General features: G+C 36.8%; 1 protein-coding gene across 1 annotated transcript in view; it reads right to left on the minus strand.

The window, feature by feature from the left end:
- Nucleotides 1-19,539, minus strand: part of OCA2 (OCA2 melanosomal transmembrane protein) — a gene marked incomplete at its 3' end in the record, with an annotated part of 53,167 nt that overhangs the window by 17,639 nt on the left and 15,989 nt on the right. Inside the window, exons 4-9 of the mRNA XM_010163114.1 lie at nt 17,665-17,736; nt 16,753-16,818; nt 15,164-15,220; nt 14,012-14,136; nt 10,212-10,350; nt 1,593-1,725 (exon numbers count right to left, since the gene is read on the minus strand). Coding sequence (XP_010161416.1) covers nt 1,593-1,725; nt 10,212-10,350; nt 14,012-14,136; nt 15,164-15,220; nt 16,753-16,818; nt 17,665-17,736 — 592 coding nt within the window. The remainder of the gene's footprint in view (nt 1-1,592; nt 1,726-10,211; nt 10,351-14,011; nt 14,137-15,163; nt 15,221-16,752; nt 16,819-17,664; nt 17,737-19,539) is intronic.

A 19,539-nucleotide genomic window follows, 5' to 3' on the forward strand; every position in this document is an offset into this window, starting at 1 on the left:
TTCCTGGCACCCAAGATAAAATTCTAGCTATTTGAATGGAAACTGATGTAGTATAAACTGAGGTGAGCCAGAAGTGTCCTATCTTTTTTGTCTGTTGGTAAATAATCTATTGTCTATTGGTAATAATTGGTAAATAATACACTTTGAAGTATATAGTCAATAGATTTACCAGGTAGGGAAGACTTCTTGAAGCACCTTCCCTGGTACAAGGTAGGAAAAGGAGATTCTTGATGGCTTTCTGAAAAATCTTACTTTGTAGTGTCACAGGGAAACATCTAGGCTTTTTAGGGACTGAGCTTATTGCTTTATTCCTCTTTCTCTCAGGATCAAATCTCAGGGTTCAGAACACCTCAGCTGTTGTACAAAGGCACAGTAATGAAAATGCACATCTTATATCAAGCAAATATATAGAAGGAAAATTCTCCTTAATTCTCTTAGAAAACAACTAGGTAATATCATCTCTAAAACAGCTCAAAAACACTTTGGTTCTTAATACTGGGAAAGTCTTTCACCCTTAGATCTATGAACAGGTAAGGTGAGTGCACCTTGCTCTGAACAGGCATCGAAGTCCACATATCAAAAGTTGTCCTCCCCATACTAAACAGACTCCATACACAGAGTTCAGAGATGTCATACAGCACATTAAAACATCTGTTACATGGTCAGTGGAAGCCTGGATCCTAAGTCTTCTGCAGCCAAAAGTGAAAAAAAATATCAATCCCAGGGAAGAAACAGTTATACTCAGCTATCTTTGTACAAAGCTTGCTAAGAAATTATACTTAGTGAATTATTTCTTACCTCATAAAGAAATTGTGAACATTTAGGGGTTATTATTGTTTCACGACTCAAACAGGAGCCTGAGAACAGTGATAAAAACTTCAAAACAACTGGATCAAAAACCATAAAAGCATGAAGACAAAAAGGGACTGACATACTCAACAGCCATTGAAAGAGCTTTACTAAGATTTCTAGAGACTACTGAGGTGAGCAACCTAAAAAAGACATAGATTTAGTCCTACTGAATTATAGAAATTATACACCAGGGAAATATAGGGTTGGAAGAGCCACAGAGGCAAGCTGGAAAGAACTTGGAAAGTTCTACTCTTGATGAAATGTCCTTCACTTACCACAGACCTGGAAAAAGTTGCTGGAAATTTTCAGTAGAAGAACACCAGCAGTGAGGGAATGTATCAGTGGGCTATGCCTGTCATAAGGGAAACTTATGGAATATTTCTAAAGCCAGGTTGTGAACTTGGCACCTTGAGCAAACATTAGCTCTTGCTATACAGAACACCCTGGTATTCAAGCCTATGGCTATGAATGATGCAAAATACATCTATAAATTTTGAAAGATATTTAATAATTCATGTCAACACCTCATCCTTAGCACCAGAAAAACATCCATTTCTAAAATTCAGAAAATATCATGACTGAAAATAAAATCTAAATTAATAGTTTAAAAAATTGTGTTCAGAGACTGAAGGAAAGTGGGCACTTCCATCTGAGGATGGCGTTGTAGTAGGCACTATTCAGTTTCTATTGAGCACATATTCAACATAGTGATAATACCAACTACCACAGCTCGCACTTACCAACAATTTCACTGGACTCCTTATTGTAAAGTTTTTTGTTCCAGTAAAGCAGTCTGAGAAAAGGAAAGGAGACCAGAACAACAAGGCAGATGCCAACGAACATATGCCCTGTGAAGGCTGCAAAATCCAATCCCTGGAAATAAAAATGAAAAATTAAATTAAAAATATGTTATTTTCCTGTATTACCTACAGGGAAAAGTATTGATATATATGTAATTTAACAATCAATAATAAATATAAAGCAATAAAGTAACTTCAAAATACAGTATATGCTGTATTTCATCTGTTTCAAGGAGATGAGCCACATTACAATTTAATTCAGAGAACTAAAAAATATCATTACAAATTATTTTTAAATACATTTAGTGATCCTGACATGGATAGAAAACAAAACTAAACAAAACTAAATAAAACCTGAAACATTAACTTTAATTGTCATAACTTAATTCACTGTAAATTCATTTTAAATCACTCTGAATCACAGAAATAGTTAGGTTTTAATGACTTGCTTTTGTTTTAAACTGATAACATGGATTTTTACAATTCTATCTGAACCAGGATTTCATCTAAATTTACAAATAATTCTTCTACAATAAAAATATTATATATCAATATTCTGTTTATTTTTCTGCCTGCTTAATAAATGGACACATCTCTTTACATTTTGCTTAATGAAACTCTTTAATAAAGGGATTCTTAAAAAGGTTAAGCAGAATATACTAAAAAGCTACTGTTTTAAGCAATAAAAATGAATAGCGACCACCCACCCTAAAGCTTTCAAGTTAGCCATGCTTTGATTAGGACATTAGACTAGGTGACCTCCAGTGCCCATTTCAATTTAATTATTCCATATTTCACACACTGATCTGTGGATCAGAGTTAGCCTTTGGGCTGGCACTTTCTGAAGCAGTCATGACCAGCCTGTCCAAAAGAAGTTATCCATGAAGCTCCAAGGAGTACTCGGGTAGCAAGGAACTGTCATATATTCATAGAGCAGAGGTTGTCTGAACTGGGATCCCAGTAGAGTAGCTACTTTCTTCCAGTGTAGAAGAAAGCATGATACAAGCCCTGGATAGCTCAGGTTGTCCAAACTGAATTTTCAGACCATCCACTGATTTCCCAGAGACCCTAGAAAGTCATGGGATCTCCCTATGCCACACCTCTATGTCTCTATAGTAACTTCCCTTTACCAAGTACCTGTGTGCTACCTGTAGATCTAACACAATTAGTTAGCTAGACCTAAAACAGTTTCCCATGCAGCATCAGCTGATATTACCTCCTGTGTGTTAAAACTATTGGAGACTTACTACCTTAAATGTATGTCATTCTATATTGTCTCCTACTAAAAGAATTTATGTGGAAATGTCCCAGCTGAAATGTCTGCAGTTCAAAAAAGGGAAAAAAATGTTTCTCTATTGCACCACAGGGCATAATAAAAAGACACATGACACAAAAAACTGATTAAAGCCATAAAGAACTTTCATAGCCAGATAAGGATTAGTACTCTTTTGCAAAAAATCCATAGATTGCAGACAGACAAATAAATGTCATAACATAAATATGCAGAGCTAGGATTAGAATCTGATCATATCAAAAATACAGGTTTCAGCTTCACAAGCTAAAGAAAATCATCCTCAGTTACTATTTAACAGTAGATTTCTTGCCTTTTTTACTTTCCAGCCCCTAACTGTATACTTGGTTATTCACTGGCCTTTCATTATAATTCAGCTACTGGTGTTTCTTCTATAAAAGTAGAAAGAAGACTCTTCAGGAATTGTAATAAGATTATTTAAGGAAAAAAAACAAACCAACATGATACCACAAAAGAAAATAATATACTTTCATTCAGTTTGCCTACATAATAGGTAAAACAGTCAAATGTCTGACATCTCTGCAAGACAGACTTTACAAGTAAATTTTTATAAATGATTGGAAAGATTGGCCTCTGGGCAGCAATTCAAGATTCAGAGCCACAGGAGACATTCTATGAAGAATGAAATCAACATTCATAACTCTAGGAAATTTTCAAATAGCAATGAGAAAAAAAAAAATTAAATTCTGCAAAAGCTCAATGTTTGTAAGACCTGCTCCAAAAGTATATAAAGTCCATAGCCCCAATGTGTATCTCCTTAATTACAATGATTTAAAATTAATAATAAATCTAACATATATGTGTTGCCTCTGAGACTATAGCCAAAAAGGAAGATCAGAAAATTTTGTCCAGAAAAATCAGAATTCTTAAAAGCAAGGTGAACTGGCCTTGGTTAGTAAATTTCTCAAGTATTGACAACGTGCCATTAAACAGTTCTGAAAGTATGGAAAATAAGGATTCAGATTTACATGATCTCTAAAATGAGCTAAGGAGAGGCAGGAAGCTGAAAGAAATTAAGCTGTAAAAACACTGAAGCTACTCCCTCCAAAATAGCAAAGCCTAAATCTGACAGGGGAAAAAAAAATATCTTCTGAAAAATGAAATTACTGGGAAACAGCTAGTTGAGGAGCAATGAGAGTTGATCAGAATATACTCAACCCAGGATTACCAGAACTGGGAAAATTACTTTTGCATTCAATTTAGTCTTAAAAAGAGCAATGGACAAGAAGTTTTTCTTAGGCTGGCAGCAAAGTACACGTCACAAAGAAGGATGCCAGCTACCAGGCAGCATATGCCAGCAGAAAATCTCTGCAGACATACCCAGGCATAAAGCTAATTTCCAATGTAGGAAATAAAAAATAGAAATAGGAACCCAAAGAATACTTGGAAACTCTCAACTTTAAATATGTGATGTCTCCATCATATGTTAATGGAACTTGAATCTAAGGAAGTGGCTTATTGCAAACAAGCACAAAGATTCACAAAGTCACTTGCTTCTATGTTTTGAATATCACATCCATTTCAGAGCAAAACTGTTGTGCTTTGTTACTGAAATGCCACAATAAGAAGCTTCTCAAACAAAAAATACAGCTCGAGATATATGCCACTTGAAACCCACAAAACTAATTTCTCTATGAAAAGCAAAATCACATCATCCTAGAAGGCAAACTAAAATGCTGAGGTTAAGAAGGAGATCTCAGATCTGACTGATAGCTGAAAGGGGTTTAAATGAGATGGAGACCACAATACTCTTAAAAAAAAAATCAGGATTAACAGAGCTTTGTGACCAAAGAGCTGACAGAGGTGAGCCTTAAAAGTGATTTGGAGACACCAACACAAGAGGAAAACAATTTCTACTAGACTTTTTGGCATCCTATTCAGGAGCTTACCCAAACTCTTCAAAGAGAGTAACTAGGCTAAGATTCAGGATTTTGTGTAAACCTCATAATGTCACCTCATTGATCTTTCTTATCTCTGAGATCCTTAGGGGAAAAAGAAAACATACTGCTCCACTGTGACTGTGGAAGAGCTTTCCAATTCAGCTGTAACAAATTGTCTTCTAGCATGGAGCACACTTATTTCAGGTAAGAGCTTGCATGAGAGTAATGCCTGTGATAGTACAAGGCTGGATTCAATTCTCTTCCCATCCCTCGCTCCCAACTTTCCTTCCCATTTCCTCCTTGCATTGATCCACAAGAGCCAGTAAGTGACATAAATCCTGAAAATCACTAGCCTTGGACAACTCGTATCCTGGAGCCACGAGGAGGCTTAGGAAGGACTACAAAGTGTACTTCTTTTTATGGCTGATATCAGAAGGGTTCATGGTGAAAGAGACCATAATACATTTTATTCCTCCCGAGTTCTCTGCACTTCTGGGGCCAGGATTCAACACTGTAAAAACACATTAAAGTGATCCACATGTCTGCTGCATACAACAGAATGCCATTTTCGTAAAGACTTTCTTTTTCCTGCACAATGGACTGAAAAAGAATTGACATGCACAATAAGCAAGAAATACTTTTCTTCCAGGAGATTTCAATCCATCAGAAAAACACAATACATGCTTCAAACGTCCCTTACTTGAGGCTATGCTGATTGTGTTAAATTTCTCCCATTCCCCAGTCGACAGAAAATCTAAAGATTTAGTTTTAGCAAAACAACAGCCTAAAGGTTCCACTGCCTACAGATTCAGAGCTAAAACAGAGTGGGAATCTTTCCTTAGTTTATAACTTCGAATGCGGAGTCAAATATTTGAATTTCAAATTAGGAGGAAGTATCATACTATTTTCCTAACATAAAAATTTTCTGTCACCAATTTTTTTTTTTTTTTTTTTTTTTTTACTGCTTTCAGAGATGTGAAATTAACTTCTAGTAATTCAGACCTTTCCAGAGGAAATCTGCCATTTTAGTGCAAAGAGAAAGAAAAATTATAGCTAGGTGCAGCAATTCAGGGAGCAGTAAATACTATGCTTCTAGTCAGAATGCCTTTTACTTAATATTTTTAAAATTAATAAAATGAGGAAGAGCAAGAGTAATTTATTATTTCTATACTGGTTTAAACATCCCCTCTGACTGAGTGACTGAGATCAACATTGTCTCAGGAAGAACTGCTCATGACATTGCTGAGCCAGAAATCACTGATGGTCTAACACAGTTACGTGAAAATAATGCTTATCTGAGACACTGACAAACCTACTTTATTGTCTGGCACTGTACTCTTTAATGATTACTACATGCAGAGACAGGAAAAAATCTGAAATCAGCCATAAACCCATAAATTTTCTTTCATATACCTTACCTATGATTTCATTATTTTTCTTGAGAAAAAGAATCAATGACAGAAAGGGCAGGACTTTTACAAATTGATTAAAAGTTTTAACAATCTGTATCCAGCAAACTCAACAAAAATGCTTAGTAAACTATGGGAATCCATTTCACAATCTGCCAGTGCTTGAAATATTTTTATAGATTCATATATAGGATTTTCTCTCTTCCATTTTTCAGAATTATCTACTTCTATTCATCAATTTTTGGCACCACCATTTTTTCATGAAATGTAACCAACTAATACCACAACATGCTAAATTTCAGAATGAAGGCTGAAAGTCTGCAAAAGGCAGAACAGGATATCCTGATGGCTGTCTCTTTTCTAGGGAATTTCTGTTAAATGGCAGGAATAACTGAGTGTGATGCTAAAAACCCAAAATCCTCAGCAAACATCAGATTAACACTAAGAGCTTTATCAGACATTAACAAAGAGAGTAAATAAAAGGTTATAATCCAGTGCCTAGCACATGCTAAAACTGCCTTTGCTCTTATAATTTTGATAGATTAAAGATAGATACACTAGTGCACACTATGTTCACACCATTGTTTTGCTCTGGAGACCTTTTCCACCATCCGTTCTCTAAAGATCTTGTAATCCAAGCTTAGAGCACAAGCAACTTCTGATTTCAAAGGTGTGACTGTAGATACTCGTGAGGTTCCCAAATATAGAGGACTTAATGTTCAACCTTTATGAAAGCAATGACCATTTCGAACCGGTCCATGTCCCATTGTGCATATAAAAATGGAGTTCTTAAAGTCTGTAGCACATACCTCTTCAATGCTCTGAAGGTAATAAAAGATTTTTTAAAAAATTGTATTCACTAAATGAGTTTTCCATTTGCTCTTAATGAAAACTCTTATTTTCCTCGTCTAATATTACAACACAAATGCAATTTTGTGAGACTTCTTCCCACTCCAACTAAAAACAAGCAAAAGTACAACAAATCTTTCTCCCCTATTATACAAATGTTCCACTGATTCCAGGCATGATGGTAGGGAAAATGTCAGTATTATAAATTAACCATTGCTACAAAGAAAAAATCCTTTTGGCATCCATTTGTGCCTCGAGACAAATAAACAGACTTATCCCTACATTTTAATGAGTAAACTGTAACAAAAAGCTTACTTATTCAAACATATTTAAATAAAATATTCTAAAGCTTATTTATTCAAACATATTTAAATAAAATATTCTTAATATGCCATGCATTTTCCTCAGAACCTAGGGAGAAAAATCTCTTCAGCACTACAGTAAACAAAGAGTAAATAATTTCTAACACTATAACCCAATAACAGCACCCAAAGTAACAAGGCTGCACTTCATTTTGTGTTGATTTAAAATCCAAGGTTTCATAAGAAAGGGTAAACTTGCATAATATCTTACTAGGCTGCTTTTAGAGGCTGAGGTGCAAGAGTAAAAGTTCAGGAAGACTGATAAAATTCTCCTCCTGATGGCACCTAATAAAATAGAAAAAACAATCATCTACATAGTGCAATACACTATTCAGCCTCCTACCGGGGCATTTGCTTAAGTACTCCTGTACTTATTATGCAAAAATAACACTGAAAAAGAAGTGCAAGAGGATGAAAAGGGGAATTTCAAAATGGTAAAACATTATCATAATGCTAAAAAGAGCTAAAAATCAGATATTTTCTGTAGAAAACATCATAATAGACACTACAAAAAAATACTGCATGAAGTCCTGTTTCCAAAATGCCATTATTGCATTCAAGAACTTTTACCTCTGAAATACTTTAAAAAAAAAAAAAAATTGGTACAAATATAGCAGACATTCCATGCATTTTAGAGGCAGATTTGGGGTCGATCATACCACCCTTCCTTACAGCAGCCTTTGCTAGAACTAGTTCCAGAAACAAGATAACAATTTCTATGTTTCTTATTCTGAATAAAAGATAGCATGCTAGAGCAGGTGGACAAAATTAGGAATCGAGCTATTAGTTCAACAACACAGACTGTAAGAGGCCAGACGGTCCAGCTCCTGCTCACTCTTGGCTTTATCCAGTTACTCCTCCCAGCACTCTCCTAAATCTCCTTTACAGGGACTGAGCCCTAAACTGTGAGGATGTAAGCCAGTCCATGCCACTCAGAGCCAAGGATAGGTCTTTGACCCGCTTTTATTTTTATATACATAGCTATAACAGGTGAGAATACAGGAAAGAAGAAGCACAAGCCCCATGGTCCTGTGTTGAATCTGATCTATTTTATTATGTCCTTATTTCTGTGATGCAACAAAAGATACGAAAACAATCCAGCATGAAAACATTTGGAAAGCTTTTGTGTTTGTTTCAAATACAGATTTTGCTATAATGTCACATTATCTGGAGTATTTATATGTCTAAATCCTCCTAAAATTATCAATATCTCATTCAAGAGAAATGTAAAATTGTTTCCTTTCAATGTGATTGCTTAATTACTTCCCATGTTTATAGCCACGTCTAAAGGGTCTACAGAGATGATGAATTTCTGAGTATTTAGGAAAATGACCTGCATGGCAGGTGCTAATTATTCTCTTTTAAAAAAGAAGTTTTAAATACTTGCACAGATTTCATATTTAAAATGTAAAATTTAGCTACCAAGCCTCATCCAGGAATACTACAGAGTCTCCAAAGTCATCATCCAAACAAAATAATTGCAGCACATTTCAAACATTTTGAAGGTAAACATTCAATTTATTAAATACTATTAACTTCCAAATATATTTTCCAACCTTGACAGTACATAATTAATTTGAGTGTATTCAGTTAATTAGAAGAGATCCTTTTTTGGTACAGCAATAGAAGCATAATTGACTCCAAATTTTATACGATAACTCACTCATTCCATTTGCACTCGTATTTTTGCACTAGCCCGTACACTACATTGAATACCTCTAAATTTATCTATTTTTTGGGTTACATTTATTTATTTTTGTGTCTCTATAGACTTGGCTGTTGCATTGCTGCCCCATTCCTCATGCTGCTTGGTGGTGGTGGTGGCGCAGAGGCAGGAGAGCAGAACTGCCCTGTCCCAGGAGGGGCTGCCCCTTGCAGACTGCCTCCCTGCTGCCCCCAGCGCACCAGAGACAGGGATGCACCAAGGGAGACCCAGGAGCACAGTGTCAGAGGCAGAAGAGGGACTTGATGTCCTCCTGTTCAGGGGTGGCAAGGATCGATGAAAGCATGGAAAACTCATGCAAATGCCAGCTCCATCCAGAAGCTGAAGGTTACAAACATGACTACCCACCTGCAGTGACTCTGCCCATCCACAGGGCAGAGAGGGCCATGTGGGTGGGAGGAGATGGTGGGACGGGGACAGTCCTGCTGTCCCACTCAGCACCATCCACCATAGCCTTCCCTTTGGCACCAGACACCCAGCAAAATGAAATAATTTTATCCATAAAGAGAAGAGCCAAGTGTTTGAAGTTACAATCTGTCATTGCAGCCTTGGGATACCAAACTGTTGGCAGGAGGTGGGAGCCAGCTGTGCCCTGTGCTGCACAGGAGGAGCCCCCACTCTCTTCCTGTCCCCCACACCCCCTTGGCCTGTGGCTGAAGGACAAAGTCTCTCTTTTTTTCCAACTTGCTGTCCTCTCTTTACAGCCCTCCATTGTTTTGCTTCCTTCTTCCCTTTGCCATTGACAAAGAATCCCTCCCCTCCACACCAAAAAAAAAACCCAAAAAACCCAAACAAACGGAAATCGGTATTCTCAGTTCATATCAAAAAGTCTATTCTTCATCGCAATTTTGTCCCTGAAAGATCACTCTGTTCTGCCTAATCTTCCTACTAAAAAAGAAATAGCGTGCCAGAAAAAATGGATTGTGTTCTGTTTATATGGCTGTCTGGGGGAACAGAAGGTTCAAAGCTGCAGAAGTCAACATCAGTACTTAATTTTAGTAGCTGAACAGTTTGCAATACATACGTTCTTCCTCAGCTCCTGCTTTGAAACAATAATCACATTTGGAGGATCCCCAACAGCCGTGGCAGCTCCCCCAATATTTGTGAAGATTACTTCTGCAATCAGGACATGCCTGGGATCAAGATTAAGTACTTCACAGAGCCTGCAGTATAAACAGAATGAAATTAACCTCTTACCCTCTGACTAAATTACCTTAAATCTTAACATTTATAAAATTTACAAAATGGAGTCATTCTAGTGAAAAACTACAGGATTTTAAAGATAATGTTTGTGTGCGCATGGATACTGTTAAAGTTCTAATTGTACTATATTATACATGCTACAGTAATTATAGCAATATAAATACAGAAAAAAGATTTTTTTATATTTATAGTGCAATAATTAATGGTAACAAAACATGGATACTGTTAAAGTTCTAATTGTACTACGTTATGTATACTACAGTAATTATAGCAATATAAATACAAAAGAAAAGATAGATTTTTTAATATTTATAGTGCAATAATTAATGGTAACAAAATTGATGCATTTCAAAAATAATTTCATTAACAGAAATCAACTATTACAAGAGCTGGACTACACAGAAAATAGCATTTCAAATTTTCAGCATCACACAACTTTTTAAACCATGGTCCTCAGGCTACACTGACCTATGGAAAACTATTCCAGGCAACCACAGGCTCTGCACTCAGCATCAGTTATTAACGTTTGTGTGGGGAGCTGTGGTAGAGGATTGTGCAGGCAACCTTTTAGCCATGAATCATTCATTAGAGACCTCAGCTTTCAGCCTAGGTTTATCTAGTTTATACCATTGCTATTTTTCCCCTTCTCTAAAGCTTGATCGTGAGTATTTCTGTTTGTAATGCAACAAGAGTAGAAAATACACATTCCTCATTATTTAAAAAAAATCTAGCTGTTGACAATTATTTAATACTTCTTTAGTAAAATGCTGCTTCTTGATAATAAACATCTCAAAGTGCCCTGACACATACTGGGATTTACTCAGTAACCTCATGATCCATTTCAACTCAGAGCCCACTCACACACAGTAATCTTCATGCAGATTACATCAATTCTCACAAATTGCATTTACGCACAGATCTGCGCAATCCCCTCATTTCTGAAGTACACGTTTGACTTTAAACTTGGGCCATGGTTTTAAAGGCTGAAAGCTGAGGTGTCACCTAAGCGCTTTGGAATAAGGAATGACTGCTTTTCTGCTCATGACTTATCAAAATCTTGCTCCGGTGTGTGAGGATGAAGTCCATGCTTAAATTATTGCCCCCTCTACCTAATACGGGATGTGGGGAAGACTGGCCAGCAACAATGCTTTCTCAAGATTGCTTTCACTATAGTGCTGTCACACATTTCCCTGAAGGAAGAGTTGAGCTTTACTGTTCAGTCTAAGTCTGTATTATTAAAACCTATATTTCAAAGGGAAAAGAGTGCATTGCATGAAAGCTTAGCTTGAAAGACTTACCAAGCGTGTCAATTTAAAACTCGGAAAAAATACTGTCAGATGACACATTTGTCAGCACGTAAAAACTTCAGAACAAAATAACAGCGCAAAAGTACACGATTTCCCCAATGGCATAAAACTATGCAGTTAAAGGGTACTTTGTAGTACAACTGGCCCAATTGTACCAATTGTAGTACAAGACCACAATTGTAATTTTAACTTCATCACTCCTTGATTTCCGAATATTTCAAAATATAACCTTAACTTTTCTTTAGTGAGTCTTTCTTTTTGATGGACCTAGTGATAGCTTGAAGAGAAGATCTCTGATGTGCACCAAGAAGGGCAAAGCCCAAGGTATAAAACCATCAGAATGTGTTACCTATGTGGTAGGATTGAACTACTTCAGATTACTTATCCTAGTTATGTAATTTCTCATGTGAACAACCGCTAGCCTTTTCCAGTAACTCGAAAATATACTATTGCTAAAAAGGGGTAGTTATTTTTTTATCAGCTTACTGAAAAATCCAGAGTGAAATAAGTATAATGTTTTATGCCTTATTAATGGAAATATAAATCCTTCTATTCATAGTCACCAAAATTTTCTGCAACCTTTACTTCCATGGCAATGACAGCGCAGTGCAACGCAGAGAAGCTGTAGGCAAGGGCTGAAGACAATGGCAGTAAGATAAAAACAAAAAATGACCTCCAGCATGAAGCCTTTAGAAACAGGCGATTATTTGGTTTTACTAGGCGAGATAAAATCTTATTTTAGCTTTGATAGTGATTCAAATATAAATGTTTCCCACATACCGAGTTTCCCCTTCTTCTGGGTTACAAACTCATTTAATATAAAACTAAAGTACTTAGTATACATTTAGTATAAAACTCCAGTGCTTAAAGGGTGGCTACAAAGACAGAGGCTCTCTCTTCGCAAGGAGCCACATGGAGAAGACAACAGACAATGAGTACAAGTTGCACTGGGAGTGATTACATCTCAATATAATTAAAATAAATTTATTGTGAGAACAATTAACCACTGGAACAACCTCCCCAGGCACGTGGTAGAGTCCCCATCGCTGGAGGTTTTCAAGATGCAACTGAATAAGGTGATAGATAATCTCATCTAGGCTCCCTTTTCCATGAAACTTTGGACCAGCTGGTCATTCAAGGTCCCTTCCAACCTGGGCTGTTCTATGAGTCTTTGAAATTGGAATAAGCGCTACAGTAGCTCTGCCTGTGGACAGTAGCTCATGATGCATTGATATCTGGATTTCAATCTATTCCCAATTATAGTTAAATCAAAATATTCTGAAACACAGCTAAAGAAAACTTGGTATTTAATAGTTCCAGAGTTGTTTACTGCTAGAGTTGAAATTATTGATTGGAATAAGGCAAAGTGTTCTCTTTAAAATATAATCAGACAGAACACAAATGAGCTTTCATTCACCAGCTGTTTCCCAATCTAGAATAAAATCCACTTGCAAAATTGGTTTTATACTACATTTTCAAGTGAGAACATATCTTAATAGAATTTTGTGTACTTTAATGTGATAATGACTGCGAACATCACATCACTCAGGATCATTTTCAAAACACACTAGATCTTTCAGAAACTGAACAGGATTAACCATATTTGCCTGGACAGACACAGGTTAAATTCAGCTTAAACAGTAGTTTATAATCACACACCGATGAAATGTAGTTGCAAATCACGTTATTAATTTACAGAAATCTGAATTAATTAACTTCACTGTGCTTTATTAAAAGTTCCAAATATCTAACCTCAAACTGTGGAATTAACCCATGGCTGTACCAATGTCATGATCATCAACAGGAAGAAAATTCCAAGTCTCATATTCTGAAACAAAGCTTTTAGCTGAAATCTGGAGGTTTTTAAACTTATTCATCACTAGTATTAGAAAGGATAACAACATCACTAAAACGTAAATTACTGTCTAAAATCGTATATAGATATTAGCCACTAAGGGACAAGGCAGCTTTAATTTAAAAATTCTCCCTCTTTACAGGAAAAAAACCCCTCATCTACTAGGGACCATTTGGTGCAATATGCTGTTGCAGTTCAGATATGGAGACAAACCAGAATAGTTAGCTGCCAAGGCAGTATAACAGGCTTCAGAGATATGCTCACCATTAACACAAAGGGAAAAGGCAGCCAATTCCATTGAAAATATCAGCTCTTTACCCTAATACAATAGGAGTATTTGACGTTTTGATTTCCATTTAGATGATTAAAAAAAAAAAAATCCAAACAAGCATTTTGCACACATCTACTACTGATTGCTGGCTATAAAAGACCAAGTCCAAAATCATAACAATAAAGTACCTTATGGTTACTGGAGTGAAGAGTAGCATAGTGGTAACGTTGTCCAAAAATGCAGAAAGAATTGCAGCAATGAGACACAGAAGCGTAATCATGGCCCACACCTTGCCTCTAGAGAATCGATAAGCCTAATAAACCAAACAAACAGAAACAAAATTAAGGGACTAGATCACTCTAGTTTAATTTCAAAAAATGATGGATAAAACAACTTCACCAAAGCTGAGGCAACAACGAGCTCAGAGCATTTACTACTCCATACACCTCCAACAGCACCCTCTCCAAAATTAATTATTTTAGCAAGAAAATATTTCTTGGAAGTGGGCAAAATTTTCCATCATGCAGAGGAAGAAACAAGTCTGAAGAGACACCATGCTCTACTGCCAGGCACAAAGCAGACTGGTGGCAGGAGCAGGGCTGAGCCGCCACCTTCTGCCTGCGTGCCCAGGTGGGCTAATATGGTTCAGACTTTGCAGCCCCTCCACATGCTGGACGCCTTCCCCATTCTCAGAGCAGTGGTACTGGGGCTACACAGTCTGGGTATCTATGTAGGCAAGGGTTGTGTTCATCCATGTTTAGTTTAGGCGTTCTGTACTCAAAGCAGTCTCCCTTGTCATTTTTTTTTCTTTCTGTACATCCTTCTCAAGAAAATTAAGCTTTGCAGCAGGTGAAGGAGTCCTCACCATAAGTAACACTTGCTTTACAACCAATCCATCAGAATTACCCTTTTCATGTAATCTTTGCCTGTGCTACTGTGCAGAGGCAAGGTCTGTGGCCATTCATCATGCGTGATCATAAAGCTAATGAGAGTCCCATACTTCTTCTCTCCCACTGCCAGGCATAAATACAGTTTTCAGCTACAGCAGAATTGCAGTCCTGGGGAAGTCAGTGAAATAACTCGGCTTTATACTGTCCATATGCTTGTGTACCCTACTGGGAGCCTTTGCCTTTCTTCTGTAGAAACAGAATTGCCTTAATGGCTTCCTTTCATCCCTAGGAGATTTTTCAAAATTACAAGTTGACCACTGTAATTTCTAATGTGATAAGTATACATTGCCCTAAGAAAGGTTCTTCAAAGATAGTGCTTGGTGTAACAGATCTGATTAAATACTAACTTGATTAATCCAGTAATAATTAAGAGTATCAAAACAAGCCTACCTTTACTGCACAGTAATCAAAGAATCCAGTCTCTGAAAATATGGCCACCAAAATCATCTACAAAAAGATGAAGAAAAAGAATAGCTTGCAACTGATTATTACACAAAACCAAAGCAATGTATTTTGGGATCCTGACAAAAGCCCTTCTTATCTGACACAGATCTGACAGTCTGATCACCTTCATATTAGGATATCCGCTACAGCTGCCAAATACCTCTTGTTAATGCATCATATGGTGAAATTCAATTCTCAACATAAACAGTCTGCAAATGTCATTGACAGGGAGCTTCTAAAGAAAGTCCAGCAGAGGGCCACTGATTAGGGGCCTGGAGCATCTCCCGTATGAGGAAAGGCTGAGAGAGCTGGGACTCTTCAGCCTGGAGAGGAGAAGAATGAGAGGGGATCTTATCAATGTCTATAAATACTTGAAGTGCGGGAGACAAATGGATGGGGCCGGGCTTTTTTCAGTAGTACCCAGTGACAGGACAAGGGGCAATGGGCAAAAACTGGGACACCGGAAGTTCCACACAAACTTAAGGAAAAACTTCTTTACTGTAAGGGTGCCAGAGCACTGGAACAGGCTGCCCAGAGAGGTTGTGGAGTCTCCATCTCTGGAGATGTTCAAGACCCACCTGGACTCTTTCCTGTGCAACCTGTTGTAGGGAACCTGCTTTGGCAGGGGGGTTGGACTAGATAATTTCCTGAGGTCTCTTCCAACCCCTACCATTCTGTGATTCTGTGAGTCTGTCATACTAGTCTGGCTGAATTTTATTTGTAGTGACTGAGTGGGCACCATACATTAAGTACTCAATGTATCTCCCTTATGTCATTAATGAAGAAAAACTATTAAGTGTGTTTGCTTTCTGCATTAATGCTCTACAGAGTGTAGAAGATAGTGGCTCCAATAATTACTTGCATTTTACCACATTTCTAGGAGGTTTCCTGTCCTTAAATCTACTCCCGACAGATTTTTTTTTTTTTTTTTTGCTTTTTTTTTCTGTGAGGTGGGCAGGGGAGTGGGGAGTAGTGTCAGGAAATAAGAAAAGCTCAGAATGGCAACACGTAATTGTAATTTTGTCTCTGTATATTGTGTATTTTGTATTAGAGTTTAATAGCGCTTGGGCAACTCTTTTTACCATAAATACCTCTGGGCAAAGTGATTAAAATGATATATTATTATAATCTAATCATGTATTTCTCCTCCATTTCTGGTTCTTTTTTTTTTTTTTTGGCTTCAAACATAGCACTGACTAAGACAAAGAAAATCACTTTTCCAGCAGAGTATGTTTGAGGAAGGTTTTCAGTAAACAAAATTAACAAGATAAACAAAAGGGATAATACTTGGCACTTAAACAGGTCTTTCCATTTAGAGACCTCAAGGATGTTTTTAGTATGTTATCAACATCATTTAACAGATTTTTTTATTAAAAAAAAGATAAAAGCTTCAATGCATAAATCCCTTAAGGCACAAATTTTCATCATAGCAGGCCTCAGTACAGTATAATTAACAAAACATTTAAAAACAAAACATCTCTGTACTGAATGTGATTATTTCTGCACATTCAGAGCAAAAGATACATTTTAGTTACCATTCCAAACAGCAGTGCCAATGTCTCATAATCAATCCACTCCACCACTTTGACCATACTTGGCTTCTGCAATCAAAAAATACAATTACCAGTGAATGCAACGGAACACCTAACTTGTGATTAGCTATGAAATATAAACTCCACTTAATTGATGAGCCATTTAAATAAGCTATGATGGAAAGTAAGTGCTCCTACAGGTACCCTTTATTGTTACTATTATTACTACTACTATTATTATCATTATTACTAATGGAAAGTACTGCTGGCATCCTAAGTGGGTCGTTATCAAAAACCTGCATTAGGCTATAGGTTTATCTAGTTGTTCCTTACATAGCATTACAGAAATAAAAGATAACCAAATTATATAGTAAACTGCAGTTGCCTTTTTGGTAAGAGAACAAAAGCACACTGCTACACCTGTGAACAAACTGCTAAGGGAACATAGCAGTGATGTGGTGACCAGTTATGAGAAAAACAGAAAATCAGTAAGACGTTTCATTAAATATCAGCTAAGAGTAAGCAGGAGGGAAACAAAAGGATTGGAATGTGTAAGCATGAGGTATAATTATTTAGGGTAGTATAAGGCAATGTATTTCCATTTAGGTTTGCTTGGTAACCTGACATTACCGAAAATAACAGTGTTAAAGTAACTCTGAATTAAGCTGAAAATGGTTGTACTCAGCTTCCTGCAAATCAGAACACAACAGGATCAACTGACTTTTTTCTGTCTTCTTGTCTACAACCTAGCCTGACTTGTTTTCCCCAAGTTACTTCCTTATCCCAATATCTGTCCTACCATCTCTCCCTTAAAAAACACTGCTCTGTCATGTGCCCAATCACAACAGGGCAAACACCGAAATTTGTTATATCATACCCAGAAACAACGTGAGCACTTGCAGTTTAATTACTTACCTCCCCAACAGTAGCTAAGGCAGCTAAAGCTGCCAAAGAGCCCAGCATTGCTGCAAGGGTCCTGTGAACAATCTGAAACAAAGGGTAAAAATTGACCAGAGACTCCTCTAAACATACTTCCTTACTATCAAGAAGGAGGAGAGAAAAGGATAAAAATTCCTATAGTTGATTCTTTTCTTGGTTTGTTTGGGGTATTTTTCCCTTATTGCACCCCACCCCCCTTCAAAAAGACCTGACCAGAGAATGGCTGATGACTTTGCCTCACTGTAGGATGTTATTGAAAAGAAAAGAAAAAAAAAAAAAAAAAAAAAAAGAAAAAAAAAAAGTCTGTGCAAAGCTCTACTAGGAAGTCCCAGCTCTGATCTCAAGGCAGAGAAGTGACTTCAGCACCAGTTTCTTATATTTGCCAACAAGTGACCCAAGAAGGAAAGCAATTTGTCTTCCCTAAATTAAGAATCAAAAAGCCTAGTCCTGTTGGCTTACCTTCACAGCCCATGGGAAGAAGACATGTGCCCAGGAGGTGATCCACCTCATTCTTTATAGGTGCTTGTTCATGTCCAATGTCTACAAAGCAATTCCCAAGCAAATCACTCATACCTGGGCAGTTGAATCCTACACATACACAGACATACTAGGCTTCGAGTTTCCATGTCCAGTTTGTGGTCTGGGACAAAATACATCTGGCAAGTCTGTGCACCTGCTTTCTGTCTCTCACACAGAGAGTTTTCTCCTTTCATAAAGTGTTTTTTTACATCAGCATTATCTCAACAAGCTGTTTTGGCTTCAAGAAAGCCATATACTTCTGCTAGGATCTGTTGGACACCTTTGCTGCAGTCTCCCCAATTCCTCAAAAGCTGCATTCACCACTATATAGACTAATCCAGCCTTGAACAGTGCTTCTCCCTGACCTCTGATGTTTCTCTAGCATACAAGAAATGCAACTGAAAATAGGATCTAAGCCCCTGATTACAACATAGACATTAATTTCATACTGCAACAAGTACTACATATAGTATATGTACATTTGTCCATGTCTATTTATCTAATGAATAACTTGCACTTAAAACTCTCAAGAAGAAAGTATAAAAGCAAGCATGCCCTGAAAGTGTGCTTTTTCCTCCAAGTGTTCATTTTTAGTTGTTTAATCCACCATGTCTGGAAGATCACAGATTGTGTAAAATAACTCAGTTAAAGTAAAAGTGTAATTAATTAAAATCACAGTGCAAAAGATCAAATCTAATTAAGAGCATTTACTACTAATTTATTTAAATATTATTCTGACACAAGTCAGAATTACTTCTGGCAGTCTAGAAATATTTTATTTGCTGCTAATTTCATAAGAAACATTTTGCTGCTAAGAAACAATAGAATATGGACATCTCAGGGCCCTCCTGCCTGCTTGTAAAGGAAAAAAAAAAAGTAAAGATTTGGTTTTGGTTTTTTTTCCTTGAACATAAATTTTTTTACAGTAATGGTAAACAACTAAGCAATTTATAAAACTACTAGAAAAATAAATATATTAATTAATTTAGGAGTCAAAAGAATAATCTGTCTCATTCTCCCATGTTTTTCTTCAAAATGCACTGGAGAATAATCTATTCATAGCGATAAAGCAGGAGATCAGATGAAAGATTTTATGTCCTAATGACATAAATGTACAGAGCAGAGATTACAGTTCCTGCTAGTTCCCACAGAAATGTGTATAAGTCTTTTGATTTCCAGTTTCAGAGCATTGACATGAATGCACACATATGGCCCTTCTGATGCTGCAAATGTGGGGGGTATTTGATAACCTTCAACAGTTCTTGTGGCTGACGACAGGCTGCAGTAATTAGACCTTACAGTTCTCTTCAATAAAAGACACAAAGCAGAGAT

This window comes from Antrostomus carolinensis, unplaced genomic scaffold (assembly GCF_000700745.2).
Source record: "Antrostomus carolinensis isolate BGI_N321 unplaced genomic scaffold, ASM70074v2 scaffold16802, whole genome shotgun sequence".
Lineage (NCBI taxonomy): Eukaryota > Metazoa > Chordata > Aves > Caprimulgiformes > Caprimulgidae > Antrostomus > Antrostomus carolinensis.